Below are 27,891 nucleotides of genomic sequence, written 5' to 3'. Positions count from 1 at the left end.
GTGTGTGTGAAGGGCCTTCACTCAACCCGGTAAATGGCCAGTCCTAGTTCACCAGCATTTCTCGGTATTCCCTCCCACCTAGTGGGAGCCGCAGACGGCCACGCACAATCCAGTACACAAGGAACCTTCCCAAAGCATTTTTGTGTCCCCACCCCGCACGCCCATCACCTCGCTCCTAAGCCTGGCCGAATTCCAGGGGAAAACCCCGTTTCGCTTCCATACGCCGCTGCTTCTGCCCGAGGGAAAGCGTGCGCGCGATTGTAGGGGCAGATTATGGCAGGGAAATTTCCATTTCCTCTTTAAAATACGCTGGGGCTCGGGGAGCCCGCCACCTCCTTCCCCGGAATCCCACTGAAGACGGTGCAGAAAAGTCTGCGGCTGCTCCCCGGTGAGGGGCGAGGCACTCTGCACGCAGCCAGAGGCACGTTGCCTTCCGGCTGCTTCCCACGTTCCAGGCCTCGATCCTGCGGCCGAAGAAAAAGCACGCCCCCGCCCGCCCGCGTGGAGCCTTGCTTTGCCCCCAAATGCCATCAGTTAAGCTCGGGGAAACGAGCACAACAGTCACGGCTGCCAACGCGAAATCTACTTGGAGGAAGCGAGTCCCACTGAAATCAATGGCACTTGCTTCCGAGTAAACGCGACGGGCGGGGAGGGGATGGAGCGAGGCCTCTTGGCGGACATCGCCTCGCCACGGATTTCTCGGCAGCGGCGGGCTCCGCCGCCTCTCCCTCTCCCTGCTCCGGAGCCGTCCCGGGCGTCCGCTTCTCCCCTAGAGGGCGCGGCACGGCCGGCCCCAGCCGGCGCCTGGGCCGGGCAGCGTTTGATGCGCTCCATAAAAGGGCAAGAGGCGGATCGCGGACTACCTCTCCCGGAGCATCGGATTGGAAGGCGGCGAGGCATATAAATCCAGGCGGGGCGGAGTGAAACAAAGCAGTGTGCACGGAGCCGGACCTGGCGAGGAGGGAGCGGGGAGATCGCGAGGAGAAGGGGGCGAGCGAGGGAGGACTCGGCCGGCGCCCGGCAGCGATCGGTGCGGTTTTCTTCCCGTTTCTTGGTTTCTTTTTCCTTCCCTCCTAACTGGCGAGTTCGCGGGCTTTATTCGAGAGCAAGCAAAGGGCGAAGGACAGCTCAATGAAGGAGAGAAGAGCCAGCCAGAAATTATCCAGCAAATCGATCATGGATCCTAATCAGAATGTGAAGTGCAAAATAGTGGTGGTTGGGGATACCCAGTGTGGAAAGACGGCTTTGCTTCACGTCTTTGCGAAGGACTGTTTCCCTGAGGTACGCGTGGATTCGCTGATCTGATGTGCGGGGAGAGTAAGCGCTGTTTAGGTTTAAAATAATACCAAAAAAAAAAAAAAAAACCTACCCGAAAACCCCATTGCTATTTTAGTTAACTTGCTTTCCGCGCGAGCTGTTAATATAAGCCAGTTTAAAGCAGTTGAGACCGTTTTCACGGAGGAGACCCTAGGACACTTTTCCCCACGCGAGACGCTCCAGAGCGCCCCTCTTGTGCTCTGGTGAGCCACGCGGGGACGCAGCTAATGCGGGATAGAACGCGAAAGAGGAATCGATTTTTCACCCTCCGTGCCTATATTACAGAAGGATCTGAGGACATGCCCGTTCAAGCCTCGCGTGTGGAAAAAGCCTCTTCGGTCTGGCGATGTAGCCCTTGGGTTTCAGCCTTGCACTGAAATTCACAAGCCTCTTGCTCTCGTATAAGTTAACGTTAAAACACAAGTCTGTATTAATTTCCGCGAGACTTCTGTGGGGCTACGGTTCCAAGTTTGCTACAGGCACAATTGCATTGGCAAGGTGAAGGTGCCCTGGACTCGTGGGCTTTAAACCTACACCTTCTTACGTATGAGTAAGTCCCATTGAACTCAGTGGGACTTGCGTCTGAGTAGACATCTTTAGCATTGAATCTGTGCTGTTAGTGGCACTTGTGACCAATGCCCTAAGAATGCCTTTTAGTATGGAGTGCCTACGCATGAACAGAGAAAGTGGAAAAGACCCAGTGTTAAATGGAATGGGCATCTTGCTTGGCCAATGAAGGTTTTTCATTTGAATTACAAGATGTGGGAAATGTAAAAATGGGTTTAATCAGGAGTTGTGAAAACGGTCTCACTCAATGGCTAGAAAATCATTGATACATTCAGAGGGGCGAGGGGCAAATTTAGGGTGAAATCTCTGTTGTTGTTTGTCCTTATTAACTCCTCACTTACTGAATCTATGAAAGAGATGTTATAATTGATGCGGTGCTAACTTTCAAGAGACAGTAATACTATGCTTCTCTCTTTTGTTTGCCCAGAATTATGTCCCCACTGTGTTTGAGAATTACACGGCCAGTTTTGAAATAGACACACAAAGGATAGAACTCAGTCTCTGGGATACTTCTGGTAAGGGACTTGCTGCGTAGCAGGAATGTCTATTCTGTTTCCATGCCATTCTGGTGACTCATACTGGTTTGTGCAATAATTATAAGCCACTGCTAAAACCTCTGTTAACACCCTGCAGATGAGGTAACCATTTTCCTTCTAAAGTGCTTTAAAAAAAAGGACTTCCTCATAGAGCTCTTTGACTTCTTTAACTTTATTTTTTTATTTTAAAAATGTAACTATTTCACCAGCATAGATGAGATTAAGGCGATCATATTTACTCTTCGTCATATTAACCCTGTAAAGGTTCTTGTGATAATTAGCTGAACAGATGGAAGAGGGTTATTACGGCCTATCATGAGCCTTTCATTTTATTATTTGTCACCACTGCTGTGAAAACCAGCATGTGTCCTCCTTTTGGTAACAAGAAGAGTAGTAGCTATGCGCATGCTGAAGTATGTTAGAGGACTTTTTCTGACTGATTTTTCTGCTTTATTAAGGGTTTGTTCCAGTGTTTCATCAAATGACCAAAATGCATGTTTAGGAAACCTTTAGCTAAATGTAATTAATTTTAGTGGGCCTAGGCATGGGCGTGAAGTTACTCATGTGCATAGTCATTGGAAGGGTTTGGGTGTAAAACCAGCAGGGGGTGGCAATGCTTTTGAAACTGAAAAAAGGAAGCTAGATTTTTGTAGTGGTTGTGATGGGCAACATAATCTATGCACAGTTGTAGGGACGGCTAGATCAGAACAGGAGTAGGAAGAAGGTCGATCTGAATTTATCAATATACCATCAAATAGCTTGCAATTGATCAGCAAAAGTTTCTGGTTCTCCGTGGTGGCAGCAGCAACAAAAAGGCTTCCCCCTGCACTAAATTAGGCTTAATCCCTGAACTGAACTAATTCTGTATAACTTGAAACTGTTATTACTTGCAGAAGTCATATTGAGGCCATCCCAGGATAGGGCTTATGCGGTGCAGTAAGTGACTGGCTCTGCCTCCCGGCTAAGCCACCATTTTGCACCTGACTCTGGTTGACAGGTCTCAGGGTCCAAGTAATGAAAGCAGATCGTACAAACTTGAGGTCTGTCCGTGTTTGCCATGGAAGACTAGGAACATATGAATGTGCTTATACCAGATCAGCCCATTCATTCATTCATCTAACTCTGTATGGACTACACTGACAGGCAGCAGGGTTTCAGCAAGAGTCTTGCTCAGCCTCACCTGGAGATGCCAATGATGCATGCAAAGCATATGCTGTACCACTAAGCCACGGCCCTTAGATTCCCCTTCCTGCCACCTTCTTGGAGTACAGCAATGGACATGACTGCTGCACTTTCCCTTCTACTCTTCCAGCACTGCGCTCTCTAGTATTCTTCCAAACTGATTGTCTTCCCTATATATCGCCCTCAGGACTTTCCCGTAGGAGGCACTGTGATGTAATGTTAAAATCATGGCTGCTGTCTTCTAGAATCATGCGCTGGCCTGTGGCAGTAGCCATAAGATGGTGGGAGAAATCAATGGAAAGGCACAACTTGGATCAGTGAAGACATGGTTGAGAGACTGGGAAAGATGCAAATTCCCTTCTAGGACAGGGGTGGTTATGTTTTGTAAACTCAGGAGGCATTCTAGTCCCCAGACAGACAGGTGGTCCAGAGGCCAGTTGTGACCATAAAGTTGGCACAATTTAGCAGTAAGGGCTTCAGCATTAGTAGAGTGCGTGTATCCATTCAAGCATAGCGTTACACAGCATATTCAAAAGGGAATTGTGATCGAAATCTGTGGCTTGCAACTTGAAAATGGTTTTGATTGCACCGCCAGGAACCTGACTAAAATTGCATTAGGGCCCATATATAGGATGCCAGGTGGCCATCCCTGTTCTATTGGATGCCAGTTCTGTGTTGTGGTAGGTTACTGGTGGGAATGAACGTGTGGGTGAGTTAATCGAGATGGCATGAAAGGCTGCGTCCTCCAGATGTTTTGTGCCCTCCAGATGTTTTGGACTACAACTCCCATTGGCCAGTGTATTCAGTGGTTGAGGATTATGGGACTTGTGGCCCAAAACATCTGGAGCCCACTGGGTTGCCTAACCCTTACTTTAAAGAATGTAACTGGGGAAAGAGAAATTTGGACAGTGTATTAGGTTCATCTTCAGAGGCCTCTCTTGAGGCCATAAAGGATTTAACTTTCCATTTTGTGCCAGTTGAGATATAGTATGTATGTATGTGATGGAGATGCTTAAAGGGTTTTTTTAAGCTCCTGCAGAGAAAATCCATTGACAGAGATGAGGGCTATAAAATTCTATGCTTAATGGGGAAGAGTTAAAATCCACTCACTGGTGTTTATGGCATCTTAAAAGAGGCTGTGTGGAAGAGCGCCCAGAGTGCTCCCAAGGAGATGGAGACAAAGGAATGTGCAGGGTGGTGAGAGCAACCAGCAGGGGAATGTGGGCTGGCTTTCATCACCCAAGGACTGCAAAGGCAGGAAGGGAGGAGACCACCCAGCGTGGCAGGCATCCATCCATCCAGAGGCACAGTGAAGCAAAATAGAGCTGAAGAAGAGACGCTCGCTCGACAATAGCACACGGAAAGTACAGTCGACTCCTTTATGGCTTTGCAGTAACTTTGGGAGTCGGGGAGGATTTTTGCCTGCCATTCTCCAGAGCCAAAAGCACGCAATCTGCTTTGTGGCACAAAGGGCTGTCCTGTGGGGACGGGAAGTTAAAGGCGGTAAAAAGACTGAAGTGGCAAGTCTCTGCTTGTCTTGTAAATCTGGCAACACTTGCACAGATCTTTTGAAGAAACCACAATTAAGTTCTTTCTGCCTTAGCAGTCTTAGCAGCACATCACTGCTGTTGGCATCATTGGAATGTGTGCTTCCAGATGTGGATGACAGCTGTGAGGCCAGCAGTTCTGGTTTCTTTTCCCTCCCCTGCCCCCCCGCTACACAGGAATGCTTGATGCCTTTCTTACTCTACTGTGATAAAAAACTAAATTAAGCTCTCCTCCTCTTCCCCATTACTATAGTAGGAGAATGAGCATGACATGGAGAGGAAAGAAATGGATAGAAAACATTTCATAGCATCTGAAATACTTCTTTTTTTAAAGCATAAGCCTTAAAAGGCCATAGGCTACTTTGAGGGTAGTTACGAAAAGATATGCTTTTTAAAATTGTGCATAATGACCAGGAACAAAAACCCATTGAACTCTGCAGGGCTTCTTTTGAGTAAACGTGTTTGGGATTAGGCTGCAGCTGGCAAGCCACTCATTCCTGTTGAAATTAACTACTGGGAGCTACAGCGGATTCTCCAATATGTTACAAACATGGTAGAGATATTACTTCTTGGTCTTGACATGGATTGAAGCGTAGCCTCACATTTCCAGGCAGGATCTGAACATGACTTCAAACAGGTTTTCAGGACATTAGTTCAGAACTTTTAAAACTCTTCTTAATTATCTATGATTCCACACTGATTTCCCAAAATATCTAATTGACACCTGTTGGTCATCTGGGTCTCAGTTCTTCTTATCTGGTGTTCTTATTTGGTTCTAGGTAAGGATGAGCTATATGCTAACTCTGAAAATCAACACAAATTTGGGATTATTACAGGGTCAACTCCAGATATGAGTAAAGTGACTTTGCTCTAGCACGGTCGCTTCTCAACCCATTTTATGACTGGCAGCACAATCCTATACATGTTTTCTAAGGAGTAATATCCATTAAGTTCAATGGGTAGTACTTCCAGGTAAGTGTAGGATTAAAGCCTGTCTCTATTAGTCTGAGTCCAGATGTGGGCCTGACTTCATTTGCAAAGATTTTGCACTGAGGTATCACTGCTTAAATCAGTCACAACTGCAACAAGTGAGCTGGCAATAAAGATCAACAGTGACCCAAGGCGTAATAAGGTGGTCAGTCCTTACCTGGCTATTGACTGCAGTTAGAGGCAACCAGAGTAGAACAGCAAACCAGGGTAAAAATAACAAAACCACCCTATGCCATCTGGAAATGCCTGAACTCAGCAAGAGCATCTTCCTTCGGATTGTCTGGAAGGATGTGATCTTGATTTTAATTTTTTTATTTTTTTGGCAGCACTATTGCAGTTTTTAGAGTATGAAATAAAGCAAGATGATAGGAACACATGCAAGATTATATTATTACTGGAATTCCTGCAGTTGAGTAACTATCAGAACAGATCTACTGTGTCAGCTGTCCCCAACTTGTTGCACTCTAGATGTTTCAGACTCCCAGCTCACCTGCCCATTGGCCCTGCTGACAGGGGCTGATGGGAGTTGAAGTCCAAAACATTCAGAGGTAACCAGGTTGGGGAGGGCTGTATTGTGCACTATAATGGAAAATCACACCAGGAAGTACTTGCCCACATTTAATGATACCACTTGGGAGATGCTACTTTTTTTTTTTTAAGATGCTAGTTGAATTTGATAGTGACATTCCCAAGACATTTCAACAGGACTTTATTGGTCTCCAATGCTCCTATCAAATGAGTGTCACTGTTTAAAAATCACACATTGTATGAAAATTCCTGGGTGAGTAGTGTTCTCCATTAACTGAAGCAAATTGCCGTTTAGGTTCGTGCATTAGTGGGTAACATTCTGCTCCTATTGTAACTGAGGGCAACAGCAAAGGTCCATAGATAAAGCAGTAAAGGTCAGAATCTTTTTATAGTGTAATCTGTACCCAAACCTGACTAGACCGCCATTCAAGTGCTTTCAATCTGTCAACTCCCCAACCTGGCACCCTCCAGATGTTTTGGACTGCATGGCTAATGGTCAAGAATGCTGGGAGTTGTAGTCCCAAACATTTGAAGGGTCCCAGGCTGGGAAGTCTTGTCTAGAGTCAGTCCCCTGGAAGCTGACACATCCTTTTGCGCCTATCCCAGCATATTAATCTGGCACTAGTGGAGCTGCATGCTACAATATGTTGAATAGTTTATAGCAATGGTGGCCAGCCTCTTTAACAAGTATGGCGCAAGTTCTGAGAGAGTGCTACTTCCGTGTGCATTGCAATTGCAGTTGATTTTACCTCTAGTCTATTAAGATGGGGAGCAGACAGAATTGCAGCATGGGAAAGCGAAGAATGAGTACAGGCCTGCCTCTGTGCCATAGCCAGGCCTAGGATGACTCCTGCTCTTGTTCCAGTCTAGGTGTCCTACAGACTCCTGCTGCCCATGTCCTTGTGACACCTATGCCACTTATGGTGTAAGAAAGATAATGATAAGATGTAAAAATGGGTGTGCGTAAGGTTTTCACCCCACACTCTAGAGGTAGATGCAAGTTTCCCAGGGAGGGTATTTTGGTATTTTGTCAAAAATCTTAGGAACATAGGAAGCTGCCTTATACTGAGTCAGACCATCGGTACATCTAGCCCAGTATTGTCGACACTGACTGGCAGTGGCTCTCTAGGGTTTCAGGCGAGGGTTTCTCCAGTGCTGCTTAGAGATGCCAGGGATTGAACCTAGCCCCTGAGCTGTGGCTTCTCCCCATAAACAGATGCACTGTGAGCAAGATTTGAACGTGTGCAGGAAGCCCCTGTTGGATTTTAACTTCATTTCTGTAGATGGAAAAAGAGTTGTGCATTAATGCAGTTGGGTAGGACCAAGTGTCCGACCCCCCGCCCCATCCCCAGCTGCAGTAGCTGCAGAACAATTTGCTGTAGATGATATATAATTCTGTAGTCATATGTTATGGAAGCTGTAGCAGTAAATGAGTTCATTTTTAGGAAGATCACTTCAGAGTCATATTTCATTTGGAACTCGAAAAGCACCTTCAGGTTCTATCTAATGGAAGCCATAAAGACCATTTACTTGTTTCCATCTTCTGTTGAATATCCTATCAATGCTGAAGCACGTGTTTTCTATTCTCTCATTAAAACTGACTTTTTAAGCAGTAAAAATTCACAGTTGCACAGTAAACCTATGTAGCAGCAGAGACCATCTGTGGTCTAAACTATATCCTATATGCTTTGTGAACTGCAGAACACTGAGGCAGGCGAAAAACCTAGATTTGGGCTTAATATTGACAACAAGGATACTTACAGTGGCATGGATTGACCTGTAATTAAAACCAGAAGGCTTTTATAACTTGGAGACAAATTGACACTGCTGTGATTCTAATGTTGACTGTGTGGCTTTCATTCCATGTGAAACAGATCATACATTAAGTTAGATCAGGGGTGGGAAACCTGTTGCCTTCCAGTTGTTGCTGGATTCCAGTTCCTGTCAGCCCCAGGCAGCACGGCTAACTGTCAAGAGTGATGGGAGTTGTAGTCCAACAACATCTGGATGGTGCAGGTTCTCCACCCTTGGATTAGACAAGCTGTTTTGCCCCTAAAGCAGTCTGTGGAAGCTCCAGAATTGGTGCTTATAATTGGAGAATGAGTCAGAAGTTAGATTTTATTGTAATCCAAATCTCATTCTTCCATTTGTAGTCTTCAACAATTGGTCACTCAGTTCCCTACATCTAATATTCTGGAAAACATTGGGACTGTCAGTCTTTACAATTGTCATTGGATCCAAGAAGATTTACTTCCTTAAGAATTATCCAATTTATCTTGTAAGCCAACTTGGGAACACGGCAGTCTTGAAAGTTATCTAAGAAATGCATTTCATAACAATAATTATTGGATAGAGGTGCTTTCCAATATCTGAACAAGAGCCCACTGTGATATCAATAGACTGAAGATCTTATAACTCTTCCTGTATCCAGCAAATGTTAAAAGTCGTCTGATTCCTCTACATTAATAATCAATACTGTTGACTTTCTGAATGCCAAAATAGTTGATTTAAAAGCCGGTCACCAAAGCTTAATTGGATTTAAGAAGCACTCTAACTCCTGAAACCTTGGAAATGAACATGTAAAGTGATAACTGGTCAGCTTGGGGAATTGGTAATGGGAACAATGAGACAGCCTTTCACCCTGAGGTCACTGGCATCTATCTGACTCAAAGAGCGACCACAAGTTATTACTGTCTCTCGTTACAGTACTATCTGACACTAGTCTATAACAAATGGAAGCAGGGACATTTTCTATGCTCTGATTAATGATGCACTCCTATTGCATGTCAGTAGACAAGCCTAAACCAACATTGGGAAGAAAGGAGCTCTGTCTGTTTGGACTCTCCTGCAAGAGTGTGGACAGAGGCACATATGCCAATTGTGTTACAACTGGCATCATCGACACCATCATGGACCATGATGGCAGACATGTTTGCTTAAAGTCCCATCTATTTTTATACATATAATAATATGCATAAATAATAGTGGCCGAACAACAGTACAAAAATAGCAGCCTAAGGACATAGCTTCCCCCTTCCCCCAATCCTAGGAAATGTGGTTTACAAATGCTAAGAAGTGTTATGGGGTTCTTAGTCCCTCTCCTAAAACTATAGTTCATAGGGTAGCTGGAGAGGGGGAAATTAAGCCTCTGCTTTAACAGATGTAGGAGTTTATTTGCAATAGAATTCCTGAATGAAAAGACACATGTCCCTAAATTAGTACTTTAGATTATATTGAGTCAGTCAGCACGTAGTATTGCAACCAATCACCAAGCATAATGGATATTCACTTCAGAAACTCCAGTTTAACAGAGTACCATGTAATTCTGTGATGGTGCCTAGTGGCGTTCCGGCAACTCCAGTGCAAAGTATAATGACATGGTTGGATCCAGACTAGGTATGCTTAGAGTATACCCATTGAAGTCAGTGGGATTTGGGGTAATCATGACTAGCATTAGTCCCATTGGTTTTAATGGGCCTACTCTAAGTATGACTAAGTCTGGATCCAGCCTGTAGTTTTGATCATCTCATACCTTGTCTATCTGATTATAAGCTATGTTCTCTGAGTGTTTAGCGTGGTTTGAATAGCCAAATTGGATCAGGCTAATGTAAATATATAAGTGAAGCAAGCTTACTACAGAAGGATGCTGCTTAGAAACGTACTTTGGAATCAAAGCTCCATATTGGCTGTGAATACAATAACATTCACAATATCTGTGAAATATATTGCTTTCTCTCTCTCTCTCTCTCTCTCTCTCTCTCTCTTTTGCATGCACCCCCCCCCCTCAAAAAAAATCTGGATCTGAAGCTTTGTTGGACTTACGGTGATTAAATCAATCTGTGCATTCAATCTGTGCATTTTCCAAGCTTTGGGCATGGTTTCAAATTTTCTTAAACCATCTTGGGGAAAGGGATTGAATAGAGTGCTATTGAGCTGCATTGAAAAGGGTCTGTTTAGACTTGATGCGCATTCCAAAGATTCCTCGGGTTCCAAGGATTTTGTTCTGGTAAGGAGATGGGTGATGATGAAATGCCCTATTGAATTCTATCTCTCAGCTTTTGTTTCCAGTTACTCTCTTTGGGCAGTGATAAAGGATGCCACTATTGCTGTTTGAAAGAAACCAGCACACGCATTTCTTGTGAAGCATGCTCTTTTCGATGTGCTCTTAAAGGATGCACTTAGAGTCTCTCATTCATTCCCTCACATTCTTTCCCAGAGAAGAATGCCAGCTTGTCTTGTTTATGTGAAACCTGCATATACTTGTCTTAGCATGCAGCATGGTAATAGCAGGACATTTTTCTCCATAGTTTGGCTCGGCAAATGCAGTCTCCAATCTGACTCTGGTATATAAGCACACCATAGTATGCATGTACATATATGGTGCGTTGGATCTGTTGAGGCGTGGTGACTGAGCACTTAGGTATGTGTCTAAGGAATTATTTTTTCTGGGCGAGGCGTTTTACTCTTCTCTTGAGTAAGCAATGTCTCAGTCCAAACTTTTAATGATCCTTTCAATCAAAGGGCTTAGCCAGCCCATACCTGTCTCAAGAATCTCCTGTTGAGAAGGGAAGGTGGCACATGCCTAAAGCTATGTGATTGCAGTGGGTGGGAACGGCAATATGATATACACCTGCCTGATTCTCTGAAGTTGGTCCAGGACAGTCTTCAGAGAACAGCATTACACACTATAGAACAATGCTGCGTTGTGGCCAATGTGGTACAGTAAGTCGAATACCGGGGATGGGAGGCGAGGCTTAAAATCCCTGCTCACCATGAATCATAGAATAGTAGGGTTGGAAGGGGCCTACAAGGCCATCGAGTCCAACCTCCAAGTTGTTTGGTTGACTTTAGGCAAGCCATAAGAACGTAAGCGACATCAGGCCAACCAGGCTGAGACCTGGAGAGCTGCTGTCAGCCAGACTAGAGAATGTGGGGCTACAGTAGAGCAGGGATGTTGAACCTCTTTCAGTCTGAGGGCCAAATTCCGTTTTGGAGAAGCTCTCGGGAGCCACATGCCAGTGGTAGGTGGGGCTGAAGGAAAAAGGGGCAGGGCCAAAAATAACCACATGCTTTAGCTTAAAGCTCTTACTGCCGCTAACTGAGCCTTTGCTTTCAACCTTTTAGAATGAGGGAAACACTGCAGAAAAGCCAGGAAACCACCAAATGATCGGTGGTCAGGGGGATGGCACAGGGGAAGGGGGCGTGACCATATGGGGAACCCCAGAGGGCCAGTTTGGGATCCTAGGAGGGTTGGATTTGGCCTCCAGGCCTGCGGTTCTACACACCTAGGCTAGATGGACAAATATCTCAGTTGTTATAAGGACACTTCTCTTGTCTTCATGGGTCTTGTCCACAGCTACAATGCAACTGGCTACCATAGGTGTGTGTAGGCAGCTTGGCTTCTGCACCTTTTTGCAAGACTCCCTCGCAGCAGGACACTTGGCAGTACTGCCATTTCCCATCAGAAGCCCATGAAGCCGCCACTGAGCACAGCCCTGGCATTTCCCTGGAAAGGTTAGGTGTGATGTTACCAGTGTGTAGACCCGTTCTGCAGAATTTTGTGCAGGAGATGCCTGACTTAGTAGAGGTTTCTCTTTCCAAATGTACACTCTCAGTTCCCAACTCTAACACTAGTTAGTGGCGATTTCAAACCAGAGCCTTATGGCATCTCTCCCGGCCATTACACGTGCCTGCTTGAACCTAGATGTTGTGCTAGGAACAAGGAAATGTCACTTTCCTGTAGAGGTTTAAATAGCCCGCTGTTCATTTCCCTCTTGTGCTGAGAGATGAGCATTATGGTAGCTTATGTATAGTAGCAACCTTCCTGAAACAATACATAGGTGCATAATTAGAGGTTGTGGGGAACTTGGAAGAAAATCTCTGACTGAGCAGACTAGGTTCTCCTAGCCAAGGCTTCGGTCCTTATGTTCCTGTTTCCTTCAAAAGCAACATTCCTGAAATTCTTTCCATGAGGTCTTTCGCTGTCCAGCTGGACTGCTTTTCAGATGAGTTCCTTTTTCTGTTTACCTTATTACACGCTGAAACAGCAGGAGCTTTTTGCATGGGGGATATTCTGTATGGAGTGTTTTCTAATCCAATTAAAATGTAATTTCTGTACAGCCTTAGATGTACTGTTTTCATTTCATCCATTTAATCCTGGATATGTTGAATGCAACCAGCCCCTGAAGCTAATGAGTGGGTTTGATCTTCCCATGTGTTTTTCTAGTACACCTTCTAGGATCTAGTGCATGGACAACAAACGTATATACTAACCATTAACTCATTCTCAGTTAATCCTTTTGTAGCCAAAACTGCATTGTCCATGTACAACATATCAGGCTCAGGGGAACCCCAATATTTGCAGAAATACAAAACAACTTGGGGGGGGGAATTAAGGAGACCCCTCCCCCAAAACAGCCCATACTCAGTGAATGCTGACCTAGAGAGAAAATACAGGGTGGAGGGAAGCAATCGAGTACCTTGGAAGAGAGCATGGCTAACTGGCTGGAACACTGAACATGAGTATTCCACATTGCCAACTATTGCAGGTCCCACATGCCAGTGTGGAGTAGCGAATGTGCCCTTAAGGTTGCACCACATTCTTGGGAGAGAGTTCTCAGACATCTAAAAGTACTTAGGTCACTGGGTTCCTTAAGAGCTGGTCTGCTTCAGCAAATGTTTTGGTTTTGTCGGAACCAGCCAAAGAGACAGTGAGATGACAGACAGTGAGCTAGAAAGAAAACTTCCCTGTAACGAGCTATGATAGATTCTAGCTATTTGTTTAAACTGTGGGTACTGCAAGTGTGTTACTGAAATCTGATGTAAATGATGGTATTGATATAAGATATGCATGGTTATATATATATATATATATATATATATATATACACACACACACACACACACACACATATGTGTGTGCTGGGTCCGGCCCTGTGTTTGTGCCAGACTTTACAGGAATGATGGGGGTCATGGGAAGATAACTGCTTAACGGTGCTGGTTTATTTATACCAGGGGTGGGCAGAAGGTAGACCTAAAGAGAGGCTGTAGCTCAGTGGTAGAGCATCTGCTTTGCATGCAAAAGGTCCCAGGTTAGATCCCCGGCATCTCCAGGTAGAGATGGAAAAGCTCCTGCCTGAAACCCTGGAGAGCTGCTGCCAGTCAGTGTTGACAATACTGGGTTAGATGGACCCAAGGTCTGATTCAGTGTAAGGCAGCTTCCTATATTCCTATCCTTGTCCCCCATTCCAGGATACTGCTCTCCTCAGTCAGGCGATCCCCACCTCCCTCCTCACTCTGCCAGCCTCCACCATCAGCTGCCTCTGCTTACCTGCCTCCTGCTGCCTCTACCCACCTGCCTCTATCTCCTGCTGCCCACCTAGTCCCCCCTCCGCCCTGTGGAAGGGCCATAGCTCAGTATTATGCATGCAGAAGGTCACAGGTTCGATCCCTGGCTTCTCCAGGTAGGGCTATGAAAGAATCCATCCTGAAACCTTGTAGAGATAATGCCAGTCAGTGTCGACAATACTGGGCTACACGGACCAATGGTCTGCCTCAGTATAAGGCCGCTTCCTATGTTCCTAGATGTTTTGAACTTCAACTCCCAGCATTCCTGGCCATTGACCATGCTGGCAGGGGCTATGGGAGCTGAAGTCCAAGACATCTGGAGATCTCCTTGCTGCTCACTTTTGAATTATACTGTGCCTGCACAATGTGTAACCCACCAAGCTGAATGAGCCCAATAAGTCTGCCAATGGTTACTAGTCGTGATGACTATATGCAACCTCCAGGTTCAGAGGCCCTTTCTAGTTCTAGGCAGGCAGCACCCATAGGTCTATTGAACCAACATACATATTTAGCTTCTTGAGGCACAACCTGACTTATACACTCATGGAACTTTGCAAATTGTCCAAAACAGGGAGAGGCCCTTTTCGTCCAGAATGACCAATCGGCAGGCCTGTTGCCTTGCAATAGCAGCAAGGATCTGCGTGGGCAGTATGGAGGACCTTGATAGTCTAGATCTTCAGATAACTAACCCTTGGCAAGGTTAACCAATGTTATGGGTACAGGCTAGGCTCTTTAAGAACAGCAAATATGTAGCCTGTTTTCCTTGTGTACATCTCTTTGTATTGCTAAAGGTTAGGCTACAGGTCTTGGTGACCGTTAAAAGCCATTGTGTGCATAGGAACAGTGTGTCCTGACTTGGAATGAGCCTAATGAAACGTGCAGATCCAGAGCTCAAGCACATCCTGAAAGGTGAAGAGATAACTGACTGAACCTAATTTAACTTTACGTTTACTGAATTAAAAAAATTAGACGTAGCCCTGTACAACTGCAGTAGTCCTACAAGAAAGCTGGGAATGTTCTTTTCAAAAGAGATTTACTAGTCTCCTAACTTTAAGCCAGGGTTGGCAACCTTTTTTCTCCCGAGAGCTGCAGAAATGTGGGTAATCTGTCGAGGGCCACATGTTGGAGGTGGGCAGGGCTACAAACAAAAATGGGCAGGCCACCTCTTCTCTCTTTCTGCCACCCCCTTTTCTCTGTCTCCCTTTTGTTTTGCCTGCACCAGGCTGCCAGGGAAGGGACAGATCACTTGCCAGAGGTCTGAATTGATTGCATACAGAGGGCTTTTGAAATTAGGCCAAGGGCCACATGGCCCTAGGGCCTCAGGTTGCCCATCCCTGCTTTAACCCAAGGTCAGAAGCCTTAATCATCTGGACAGATTAGATGGGATTCAGATTCTTTTGTCCTTCCAATGGAACTGCGTGTGTGAGAGAGCCATTCCCGAGCAACAACTGCTGCTATAAAGGGTCGCTCACAAGAACGCAATGCAGAGGCCACAATTTGAGCTGTGCAGTGATCCACCATCCCAAAAAGTTGCTCACCATGTGCAGTAATCACCATAGAGATGATGACAGTTTCATTTGAAACTGGCCTAAATGAACTTAATGGAGGATATGGAACTATCCGGATTCTAGTGGGCAGTAAGACCTAGAAAGTGTGTGGAGTGGGAAAGTGGAGGGAGAAATCACAAGAAGACAGAGCATTGGCATGCCCTGTGGCTGAAATTCTTCTGGCACTTCATTTGTCTGCATATAAACTGTGTTCCTTTTCCCAACAGTTTTTCCTTATTTTAACAGGGTCTCCATACTATGATAATGTCCGCCCACTTTCCTATCCAGATTCTGATGCCGTCTTAATTTGTTTTGACATTAGCCGTCCAGAAACACTTGACAGTGTCTTGAAAAAGGTAAGCATTTAAGAAGAACTATGGAAGGATATGTAGAGCCATGAAAAAGTCACTCTTTTCATCCATGTATGTGATGTTTAAAAGTAAAATCCAGGCTGATTGACTATTGAAGGATTCCAGGTATTATGCAGACCAGTTGAAAGTTTAAAAATGATACTATCCCAGGTAAATCTGGCTTAGGATGTTAGATGTGCTGGTTTCACTTTGAATCCTCTACTAGGATTATGAGTTCAAATCCTACCTGGTGTACTGATGGCGATCCTAGTTCTAATACCTTGTGGAGATGTCCTTGGGAACATCAGAGCCCTTCCTGTTGCCCTTTTGCCGTGGCAACTTCTTGGGAAGGGAGAGATGTCAAACTTTCTCTCCTCCAGGAGAGATAATTAAATAGGCCATCTACTAATCCCCTTTCCAGCTTTACTTCCTGCCACCGAGTTAAATTATGCTAAAACAAACATTGCTCATGTCCTGCTAATAGCTATCACCAACAACATTAACAGAACTTTGAAATTATTGTTTCTATGTATTGAAGACCTAATATGACCTACTGAGGTTGACCCAGTAGTATAACGAGAGGAGAGACAAATTCAGATTCTATAACAAACTGACTTGCAGAGAAGCCTGGACAACCCCCTCTCTCTCAGCTTGAGTTCCTATCTACCTTACAAGCATATTGTACTGATTAACTGCTGTAGAACACAACAGTCAGTACTACTATTGTTGATTAAGCTGGGGTATATCAGTGGCCTTCCATGACTCTGGTCTCCAAATACACTTTTAGCTCCAATATGGAGTCCATATTTAACTTTAGATTGTTACCTATACTTGCCGTTATGCTTCTGTTGCGTCTGTCTTTCTCATCTCTTTCCAAAAGATGTTTGTGGCAGTGGGCTGAGCATGACCCAGTTGTGAGTTGCAGCCCATTGGTTGAAGGCTGTGATATACACAGAAGGTGTTTTCAGAAGTGAATGAATTCAGTGGGGCTTAAATATCAGCAGCCCTGTGCAGATGTTCTTTTCTGTACAGCCAGGAACCCTGGGAAATGATGAATTGCACATGTAAGTCGTATTTGCTTAGGCAATACTGACCTTCAACTGGGGGTCAGAAGTGGGAGTCTGCATACATGATCTTATGCATGCATTGAAAGAATATCTGCATAGGACAGGGGTTGGGAACTAGTGGCTACTATTCCAGTCAGCCTGAGCCAGTGATGAGGGAACATGGGAGTGGTAGGCCTAAACATCAGGAGGGGCACAGGTTGCCCACCGCTGGCATGCGGCTTGTACGTACTTTAATTTCATTGTTTTTAATGGGTTAGTTGTGATTAATGGTGCTGGATTACATTCATTTTTCACATCCCACTGCTAAAACACATTCTGTAATGTATCCAGTTCTAGAATTGTTGCTGATGAGACACTTGGGTAAATGTGATGATCACATATGAGTTCTCTGACTGGACGGACTATACAGTTAGAATGTTGTGTTCAGGGTTTCCGTTTTGCATTGAAATGCAAGCTAAGTTTCACACCATGCAGACTATACCATGTGCGTGACATAGGTTAAGACCATGTTTCAATCTAATTACATACTTCTGATTGTAATTTGGGAAGCCGTTTCAACTTGCTTTCAGAAACTCCCTTAATTCTATCTGTTCTGTCAGTTGAGTCAATGAGTCATAGGTAGGGAGAGTGTAACTTATGCCATGGCAGCTGGCCTATCTGTAGGGGATGCTAAGCTTTGTGTCTTCACCGGCTCTTTCTCAGCCTTTTGGGGGTAGAAAAGGCTTAATATTTCGACGCTTTGAGTCAAAATAGTGCTAGTATAGAAATTTGAGACATGTTGGGACGGGCAAACAATTCCCTTTCTCCTAAAGATTGTTTTTGATCTTCTGAGAACAGCCTTGAGTGCCTTTATTGAGGCAGAATTAAAATAATAATAATAATAATAATAATAATAATAATAATAATAATAATAAAATAGAAAGTAGTGTGATTCTTAAAAAAATACACAGGTAATGTTCAGGAGGTTGGAAAATACTAAACATTCAGTTCCAGTACTACACTGTAATACAGGGGCAGGCAATCAGTGTATTACAGACACTTTTCTTAGTGCCCACCAAGATGCCCCTCCCCTCCTGCTATTTTAATAAAATTTACACATTTCCTTACCGGCAGCTGGAATTACTATGAAATAGGTTGGTCCTGAAAACTGTGGGTACAAAGGAGTTTAGTGTGTTGGGGTTCAGACCTCACCTCTGGCTTGTACTCGGTCTTTTGGGCAGTTTACTCGTCCTTTGCCATGCCTCCCATGGCAGCCATTTTGTGGTGGTGTCACAGGCAGTTTTTCAAATTGCCAAATGTGCCCACGACCCAAAACGGTTGCCTAACCTTGCTATCTATTGAAATACTACAGCTAACAACGATGGAGCATAACCCTTTAAAATATTTCAGTGAGATGGACACTCATCTCAATGTTTCTGGGGCACCAGGGCACTAACCATGTAATATTTTTACAGTGGAAAGGTGAAATCCAGGAGTTCTGTCCCAACACCAAAATGCTTCTGGTCGGTTGCAAGTCTGACCTGCGCACAGATGTTAGTACACTAGTAGAGCTGTCCAATCACAGGCAAACACCAGTATCATATGATCAGGTAAGTGGTATGTCTTATTTTCATTGTTAGTGAATGAATGATGCACACTTCTGAATGGATTCATTCAGTTGCTTCTTGAGTTCAGTGTGTAGCAAGGAGTATCAGATATATTATATGTTCGTCACTTCCAGTGTTCAGCAGTTAGGGCCTGGACCTTTTATGCCAAATCCTATAAGCCGCTGACTTACTGGGCCAGAATGTGTGCTTTGCATGCAGAAGGTTCCAGGTTCAATCCCTAGTCTCTCTAGACAGGGCTGAGAGAGCCTCCAGTCTGGAACCCTGCTGAGTCACAGCCAGTCAGGGTAGATGGACCAATGGTACGACTCTGCATAAGGCAGCTTCCTATGGTGCTATGACTCAGCACTACAGCTCACAGATTGGGCTGTTAGCCATGGCAGGGGAATTGTGCGCTGTTCAATGTCTTGCATGAACAGTTGTTGCATAGACTAAGTTCATACCTAGGGTCTCAGGAGGCTCAAATAAGGTGAAGAAGAGAGCCAGTGTGGTATAGTGGTGAGAGTGTTGGACTGGGAGTGGAGAGATGCAGGTTCTAGTCCCCACTCAGCCATGAAACTCACTGGGTGACTTTGGTCCAGTCACTGACTGTCAGCCTAACTTACCTGACATGGTCGTTGTGAGGCTAAAATGGAGAGGAGGAGGACCATGTAAGGACCAACCTTGGGTTCCTTGCAAGAGGTAAAATGGTGGGATATAAGCGTAATAATAAATATAAATAAGTAAAATCTGTAGGCTGACAGGACTGTGCATACAAGACACCTAATCAGGCACAAATTACTCTCAAGCAATACCTGTAGTTTATACTCGATCCCTGTCTGCAAGGCTGATATTCTTCCCACTCCTTTCTATGCTGTTCAAACTGTATAACTAAATTGGGCACAGGTCTGTCTGATTTTTAACATGGTCGCCTCTTTGTCTCTCTTTGTGGGGAGGGAGAGACCAAACTGTGTTTCCCTTTTAGTGCTAAGTAATATTTATTTATTTATTCATTCATTCATTCATTCATTTCATTTCTATACCGCCCAATAGCCGAAGCTCTCTGGGTGGTTCACAAAAATTAAATCCAAGCAACACACAATAATAAAACAGAGAACTGCTATTTTTCTTTTTAAAACAACAACAGTAAGTCGATACAGTAATATCTCTTAAACTGGGAATTGGACGTTTATGTGAAACTAATTGCAATTCTTCCTCTCCCCATGGGATTGTAACATGAAGACTGCATAGTATATTTTCAAATTGTAAGGCTGCATAAACATAAATCCAATGGAAGAGCCACAGTCAAATTGCCCATGCTAACTTACTTGGGAGAGAATTCTATTGAAAACAGGTTTACTTCCAAGTAAACGTGGCTATGATTGGGCTGCACGATCAACAGTTTATTTTGGGCTTGAGTGTCCTGTGTCTTCAGTACACAATCACAGTTTTTAATAGGCTTGCCTAGTTCTATAATGCGAGGGTTTTTTTTTCTTTTTTGCATATTACAAAGATTAGACACTTAACGTTGAGTGCTTCAGTTTTCAGTGTATTTTTGTCCATTGGAACTTGGCAAGCAATTTGATACAAAGGGGGAACTGAACTGAGTTTATGCAGTCAGTGTTGCTTCTTTATCCCCCTTTCAGAGCTGAGCCAAGACAAAGCCTGGCCATTTTATTGCTAATAATTGGCATCCAAGGAACTTGTGCTACTTGAATTGCATGCATGCAAATATTTTGAGCTACAGAATTATTTCAGAGGAGCCTCTGCATAACTCTGCTGCCAGCTGAGACACTGATTTCTCCCTCCCCTGAAGTAGAAATGTTGACTGTATATACATGTCTTCTCAAAGATAAGTCCCGTTGAGTTCAGTGGGACTTATTTTAAGTAGGGGCATATACTTGCAGCCTAAAATGTATAGCAGGGTTGGGCAACACATGGCCCCCATGGCCTTTTTTGTGGCCCGCACTGCTCCCTGCTGCTGCCAGATTTGCTGCAGTGGCAAGAAAAAGCAGCGAGTTTGCTTGAAAAGAGGCCACACACCTTGTATGGAAGCAGAATCACTTTCCCGATTTTGTTCTTGATGCATTTTGCAAAGGATCTGGGGACAAAGGTTCAGTCAGGAGTCACACTGCATATAGCAACAAGGCACTGTTTGTCCATTTTTTCTCCCCGAGGCAGAAATTCTCAGTGCATGGGAGGGGAAGGAGAAAAGGAAAATGGAACCTCAGAGGTGGTTGTTAGGGACACACAACTAACAGCAGACAATCAAGGCTATACATGGTTTTTGTTTGTTCTCTCTCTCTCTCTCTCTCTCTCTCTTTTTAACCTTTCAAACAAAATCTCTTTTTCCAGAAGGCATAGGAATATCCCATAGGACTCCTCAATACTAAATCTTCATTAGTTCAGATTTTTGTGAAAATAACTGAAATATTCCATTTTCAACCTGTACGTTTAAAACAACAACAACTGAATTTTAAAGATCTCATGAAGCCCAGTGTTTTGATTGGGACATGTTTTGGGACCAGCTACGTTTCTCCATGTTGACTAAGGGATTCTTGGTTTTTGGTTTTTAATTTACAAATACTAAGTTTGCAAAAAGCTGTTGTCTCAGTATTGTTCCTGTCGTTAAACCAGCTCAGAACTCCAACTCTGCTTATCTGAACATCCAGTAACCTATGGTTTCTGGATGCTTTCCAGATCATTTCAGTTAGACAGGATGTTCTACAGTGATAAAGTACATGAGGTGTTTCCTAATGACATTGGCAAAATTTGTGTTTGTACAACCCGATTGCATAGACTGCCTTCTAAGTTCTAGTCGGGCAACATTTCCCACCTCAAATCTGAGCCAATAAGGGCTGGTGCTGCGACAGAAAAGCCAAATAGCCATTTGTTTTTCTCCAGCTTTAAGAGGCCTGTGTCCAGAAACACAGCAGGCATCCATTATCTCTGCTTCAAAGCATCCTTTGGTTATTTTGTCAGCAGTGAATGGCTCCCTGGGACTAAAATTATGTATTTGGTTGGCAAACAGGTATTCTTCAGGATTAACCCTATTGATTTAGTGAAAGAGTTGAAAAGTTTGGTTGAGAAATATTTTTTTCTCTTGATCTATCTATGTCACTCTAGTCACACAGTATAATTTTAGCCATGTTTATTGGGAAGTAAATCCTGTTGATTTCAAGATCAGTCTTGTTGTTCAGTCGTTAAGTCGTGTCCGACTCTTCGTGACCCCATGGACCATAGCACGCCAGGCCTTCCTGTCCTCCGCTCTCTCCCGGAGTGTGCTCAAGTTCATATTCACTGCATCGGTGATGCTATCTAGCCATCTCATCCTCTGCCGTCCCCTTCTCCTTTTGCCTTCAATCTTTTCCAGCATCAGGGTCTTTTCCAGGGAGTTTTTTCTTCGCATTAGCTGGCCAAAATATTTGAGCTTCAGCTTCAGTATCTGTCCTTCCAATGAGCAGTCAGGGTTGATTTCCTGTAGGATTGACTGATTCGACCTCCTTGCAGTCCAGGGGACTCGTAAGAGTCTTCTCCAGCACCACAGTTCGAAAGCATTAATTCTTCGGCGCTCAGCCTTCCTTATAGTCCATTTCTCACAGCCATACATTACTACTGGGAAGACCATAGCTTTGATTAGACGGACCTTTGTTGGCAAGGTGATGTCTCTGCTTCTTACTATGCTGTGTAGGTTTGCCATAGCTTTCCTCCCAAGGAGCAAGCGTCTTTTAATTTCATGGCTACACTCACCGTCTGCGGTGATCTTGGAGCCCAAGAAAGTAAAATCTGTCACTGCTTCCATTTCTTCCCCTTCTGTATGCCAGGAAGTGATGGGGCAGATGCCATGATCTTAGTTTTTTTAATGTTGAGTTTCAAACCAGCTTTTGCATTCTCCACTTTCACCCTCAGCAAGAGGCTCTTTAGATCCTCTTCGCTTTCTGACATTAGGGTGGTATCATCTGCGTATCTGAGGTTGTTGATAATTCTCCCAGCAATCTTAATTCCGACCTGTGATTCATCCACCCCGGCATTTCTCATGATGTACTCTGCATATAAGTTAAATAAGCAGGGCGACAATATGCAGCCTTGTTGCACTCCTTTCCCAATTTTGAACCAATCAGTTGTTCCATGTCCAGTTCTTACTGTTGCTTCTTGACCCTCATACAGGTTTCTCAGGAGACAGGTAAGGTGGTCTGGTACTCCCATCTCTTTAAGAATTTGCCACAGTTTGTTGTGATCCACACAATCAAAGGCTTTAGCATAGTCAATGAAGCAGAATTAGACGTTTTTCTGGAATTCTCTTGCTTTCTCCATGATCCAGCGAATGTTGGCGATTTGATCTCTAGTTCCTCTTCCTCTTCGAAACCCAGATCTGCCTCTTTGAAACAAGATCAATCTTCCATGTGTGTATTTGTGTGTGTGTGTGTGTTTGCCTCTCACTTTGGCCTAGTCTTGCTTTAGAGATGGAACAGATGCCACTTGATGTCTGAAACCCTGTAGCTAGTGCAAGCTTCTGATTTTTGAATAGCTGCAGTCTTGGTACTTTAGAAGAACATAGAGCAGAGGTGGGCAACATTTGACCCTCTAGGTGTTTTGACCTACAACTCCAATGATCCCTAACCATTGGACATGCTGATTAGGGGAGATGGAAGTTGTAGGCCAAAATATCTGGAGGACCACAAATTGCCAACCCCTGACTTGGAGACAGAAAGGGTGAATTCATCTAACCACATTTGGCTGGATTTCTTCCTAGAGATGTGAAGGCCCAGAAAAAAACTGGAAAAATTAGGGGAAAAACTCAGTTTTTTCCTCAAGGACCTTTTTTTTCTGAAAAACTGAACATTTGAAAAATGATTATGAAATATTTTCTTTCAGAATTTAAGACCATGTGTTTATATATTGTTACCAAGCCTTTACTCCACCCAAATGATTTCTAAAAACTATGTAATAAGAAGGCTTTACAGAAAGATGTCTGGAAATAATGAAGCCCTGGGGAAAATGTTTTTTAACCCTCTCTGTAAGATTCTCAGCGTAGTTATTTCTTCCATTTCTTTGTATCTTTTACTGATTGATATTTTGGGATGCTCCAAGTCATGCTCGGTTTCCCAACATGGGAATAGAATCATCATATGGAAGAAAATGTACATTCTTGACAGTCTGGGTTTTGTTCTACAGACTCCTGTGTTTCTGGACTTGTCTGCCTCTGCCTCCAGTTCTTCCTGCTTCTTCTGGCTTCTAAGATGATTCAGATGTTTCGGGGACTACTTGCTGAAGTGCCCTCTGGACAGACATAAACTAGGAAGCTAAAATATGTTATGTATAACTTGGTTTGCTCACAAAATTAATTATGTTTAGTATATTAATTTTTTAAGTATAGTTTATTCAGATACGAATAACACATTTACTGAGTTCACTTTTAAAGTTTTAAAATGTAATTATAATTTTATGAGCAAACTATGTTATACATAATGTAACTTTAGGAACATAAAGGCTGCTTCCTCATCCTGGTGTCCTACAGATGTTTTGGACTACAGTGGCCCCATTCTTGACCATTGGCCTTCCTGCCTGAGGCTGATAGGAGCTGAAGTCCAAAATTTCTGGAGTGCACCAGTTTGGGGAAGGTTGTCCTAAAGCAACAGATTTATTTTAGATCTGTAAAGAGTGCCTAAAAAATAAATATTATTTTTCCATTTTCCCCAAAATTTCTCTGTGTGTTTTTTTTAACGAAAAAACAGAAAAAAAAAAACATTTTTTCCATGGCTTCAAAATTTCTGGAAATTTTACATCACCATTTCTTCCTCTCTCACTCTTTTTTTTAAAAGCTAGGGTTTTTTTCCAAGTTTTCAAACTCTTAAGCACATTAAACCTGTAGTTAGAAATAGTAGATGGCTCAGAGCCTGCTCTAGCTGCTTCCGAAACAGCGGAACAATAGTTAAGGCAACAAGTAAAGTACATATATACAGGTGTGCTGGATCCTTGTAATATTACTTGGCCAGGTCACAGATCCACACTCAGAATGCATCATTATGCCAAAGAACATGGCTCCAGGGTTGTATAAGGGTTGGCTGCCAGAGGTGCATAAGCCCTTCCATGAGATCTGCTAGTGAAAAGGGCTAGCAGGAGCACCATTGTAGGAATGCTGATAGGACAGGACTTCTGACTCCTGACTTGAAGAATTTAGAAACTGCTGTGCTTAGAACCATGCCATGCATGCCACTCTATCATAAGTGCTTTTCCAGTTATTCCAGGCCAGAAGACTTTCATAAATAAGTCAGCCTTTTTTGTTTGTTTGTTTGTTTAATTTGCAACTATGCTTGTACTCTGTTCTTCCCTTGTATGGCTACCTTATAGGCAGATGTGGACAACGTTCACCGTAAAGATGCCAGTCTCCAAATTGTGTGAAGAAAAGGGTTGTAATGAACCTAGGTTCTAAATTACAATTGGTATTTATGAGGCAGTGGAGGAAAAACAATTATCATTTGTTGCTTGTCTTGCTTTCCTGTTGCATTTTTTCAAAGCATGATGTATAAAAGCAGTGCCCCAAAGTCATTGCATGACTTGCTTTAGCTTTGTATGGGCTTTTGTTAATGACTTACCTGTGGATTTCCTCTCCCTCCTTCCACAGGGTGCAAATATGGCCAAACAGATTGGAGCAGCCACTTATATTGAATGCTCAGCTTTGCAGTCGGAGAACAGCGTAAGAGACATTTTTCACGTTGCTACCCTGGCCTGCGTGAACAAAACAAATAAAAATGTTAAGCGGAACAAGTCGCAGAGGGCAACAAAACGAATTTCACACATGCCAGGCCGGCCAGAACTTTCGACAGTCACCACAGATCTGCGGAAGGACAAAGCTAAGAGCTGTACGGTGATGTGAAGGCTTCTTTTTCCTCAATGGAGATGACAAGGACAATGTGTTTGGGTGGGATAGGTGAAGACTCAGCAAGAAGTGCCCACTGAAAATGGTCTATTGTTTGGGCGTGTCAATGCTTAAAGGCTGTGCTTCACACTCAGTAGGCAAGAAACTGAACCTGGGGAGTCGGTATGTAGAGGAAGCATTGGGAAGAGATGTATTCTGAAGGGATGTCAATATTACTTGGATGAAATACCAAATACAAAGGAAGCTCTTTGAATGTGGGAAAGAAGTGAAAGGACTGGTAGCACCTGAAGAAATGATGTCCTGGAGGATGCTTATTCTTAAATCTATTTTTGAATACCGACTTTGATTTTGATTACATGCTGAAATACTGCTTTAAAAAATAAATTCAAGTTATTCTTACTCTCTTCATTGTGAAGCTTGCCCTTATGATACAGTTTGGTTTTTCTAAAGAATATGATTGCATTTCCTTTCAGCTTATCCTTAAAATAGGAAAGAGATGACTAGAGAAGGAAGAAATTAAACCAGGCAGTAATGAAACAAGCCTCCAGAAGCTTCTCATTATATAAACCCAGAAGAGGATGGGGAGGGGCTGAAAAATACATGTTTATGAGTAGTTCTCAAACACAGAATCTCCATCTTCACCATTGCGACTGTAATGAAAAAATTGATAATGGTCTGAAAGCTAAATTATTTTGATGGCTTCTTCAAAGGGAAATTGTATACTATATGGACGTCCTAGGTTGAATTGCAAAGCCTAACAAATGGTGCTAGGTTCTAGTTATAAAAGGCCCTTAATTAGAAAAGAGTTTTAGTCTTACTGCCCTCTTTAATGGCTCCTTTGGTGTGAAGGAGGCCATCCAGACGAAAGTGCTGTGTAAAGAGTTTTTAAAAGATAATTTTGTTGAGATGACTAGAGAAGGAAGAAATTAAGCCTCAGCACTGTGTAAGGAATAAGTGCTGATCTGCTATGTGACTTTTCTACGATTCTATACTGGGTGGTTTTTTGTTTTTTTAAAGTTAGCACATGAGCCAACATACCCAATTATCTCCATTATGATGCATCTCTGTAATGGCTGCATATGGATGACCATCTCCTGTTACACATTTCTGTTTACTTGTAATGAGCACTCTGAGGAAACGGGGGAGGAGGAGCCTGAAGAACAGCGGAGCCTTTAAGGGGTCCCAAGTGGAAACTGGATATTGCATTAATCCTAAAGGTCTAATGCAAGCATATCCAGACAGTGATCATTAAACATTACTTATGTGACCCAGATTCTGTCAAATTCCTTTTCACTGACTGATGACTATTGTTACATCCACTAAGCCAATCTTGAAAATAGTTTGCAGATGTTGTTATGCTCTAGAGGACACAGCAGAACTCTGCCTTGAGAGTGTCTCTCCAGCTTGTTTGAATGCAAGCATTTTCTGAAATGCTTCATTTTTGAAGTATTATTTCCACAAAGATTCCAGATATATTGCCACCATAATATGCTTTTTGACTGATGCAATGGTATGCTTACGGCAGTATTATTAAAAAAAATAGCTGGCAAGTGCTTTCTGTATTTAAGTATTGTACAAAGAAAAATAAGTTAACTGTTTCAACAGAACATCCATCACTTTTTAACACATGTCAGTCACTTTGTATGTTTGGTTATTGTTTCTGCAGTATTTATTTTTTTTCTTTTAAATAAAAAAAGTTTAGTCGTTGATTAAATCTCTACTTGTGTGCTGTTCTACATTGTCCACTGATTGTGTTTCTCAGGTTGCAAGCCCTATTGAAAACAGCGGGACATCTGAGTAAACATGCTTGTGGATTGGTATCCTGAGTAAGCTTAGATGTATTTTGGCTTACATCCACACCCAAGCTCCAGGTAGTGATGGCTTCACACATTACTACTTTTTAAAAATAAGATTTTCTTAATTTTCCAAAGACAAAAACAAACAAAAGAAAATTACATCAAGTTTAAGTCTAGTTGTTGGCAGAGGGTAATACATTTAAAATCCTCCCCATCCCCTTTACTTTATGGGCAAAAAGATGGGTGAATCCTTTGGCTGCTTGGAGATTTTCTGTATGGCCCCTAGACAGCATCTGGGGTACTATAGGAAGCTGCGGATCAGAGTATGAGCACAAAGGAGGAGGAGATCCAGTTATGGATGCTCCCTTCTCCACTCCCCGCTGCCGCAGAAAATGTCTGTCATGAGGTCACAAGAAAAAGGGAGAAATTTGCAAAAATTCCCATCTTCCATTTACAGGAGCTTCCAGTAGGGTCAAAGTCCTCCATGAACAAAAGGTCACAATTGGACCCAATCCATTCTCTGTGAAAATAAGTAAATAGCTTGGGTCAGTTATCAAAGTTGAACTTCCAAAAGTTATGGTTTGTTGGGAGGTGCAAAGGTGTAGATTATTACATAACTGAAAGATGTAAGAAGCATTTTAAATTTTAAATGTC

General features: G+C 43.3%; 1 protein-coding gene across 1 annotated transcript; it reads left to right on the top strand.

The window, feature by feature from the left end:
* The first annotated feature begins 927 nt into the window (after positions 1-927).
* RND3 (Rho family GTPase 3) lies at positions 928-27,368 on the top strand. The gene is made up of 5 exons (XM_084810554.1): positions 928-1,281; positions 2,312-2,399; positions 15,808-15,917; positions 18,433-18,567; positions 25,187-27,368. The coding sequence occupies exons 1-5, from the start codon at positions 1,132-1,134 to the stop codon at positions 25,436-25,438; spliced, it is 735 nt and encodes a 244-aa protein (XP_084666680.1). The 5' UTR covers positions 928-1,131; the 3' UTR covers positions 25,439-27,368.
* Positions 27,369-27,891: the final 523 nt, after the last annotated feature.

The sequence above is a fragment of the Heloderma suspectum genome, chromosome 1 (assembly GCF_057233095.1).
Source record: "Heloderma suspectum isolate Gila_16-S chromosome 1, 16-S_ref, whole genome shotgun sequence".
In the NCBI taxonomy this organism is placed as follows: Eukaryota; Metazoa; Chordata; class Lepidosauria; order Squamata; family Helodermatidae; genus Heloderma; species Heloderma suspectum.
The sequence above is the reverse complement of the archived record's forward strand: the minus strand, read 5'-3'. Positions and strand labels throughout refer to the sequence as shown.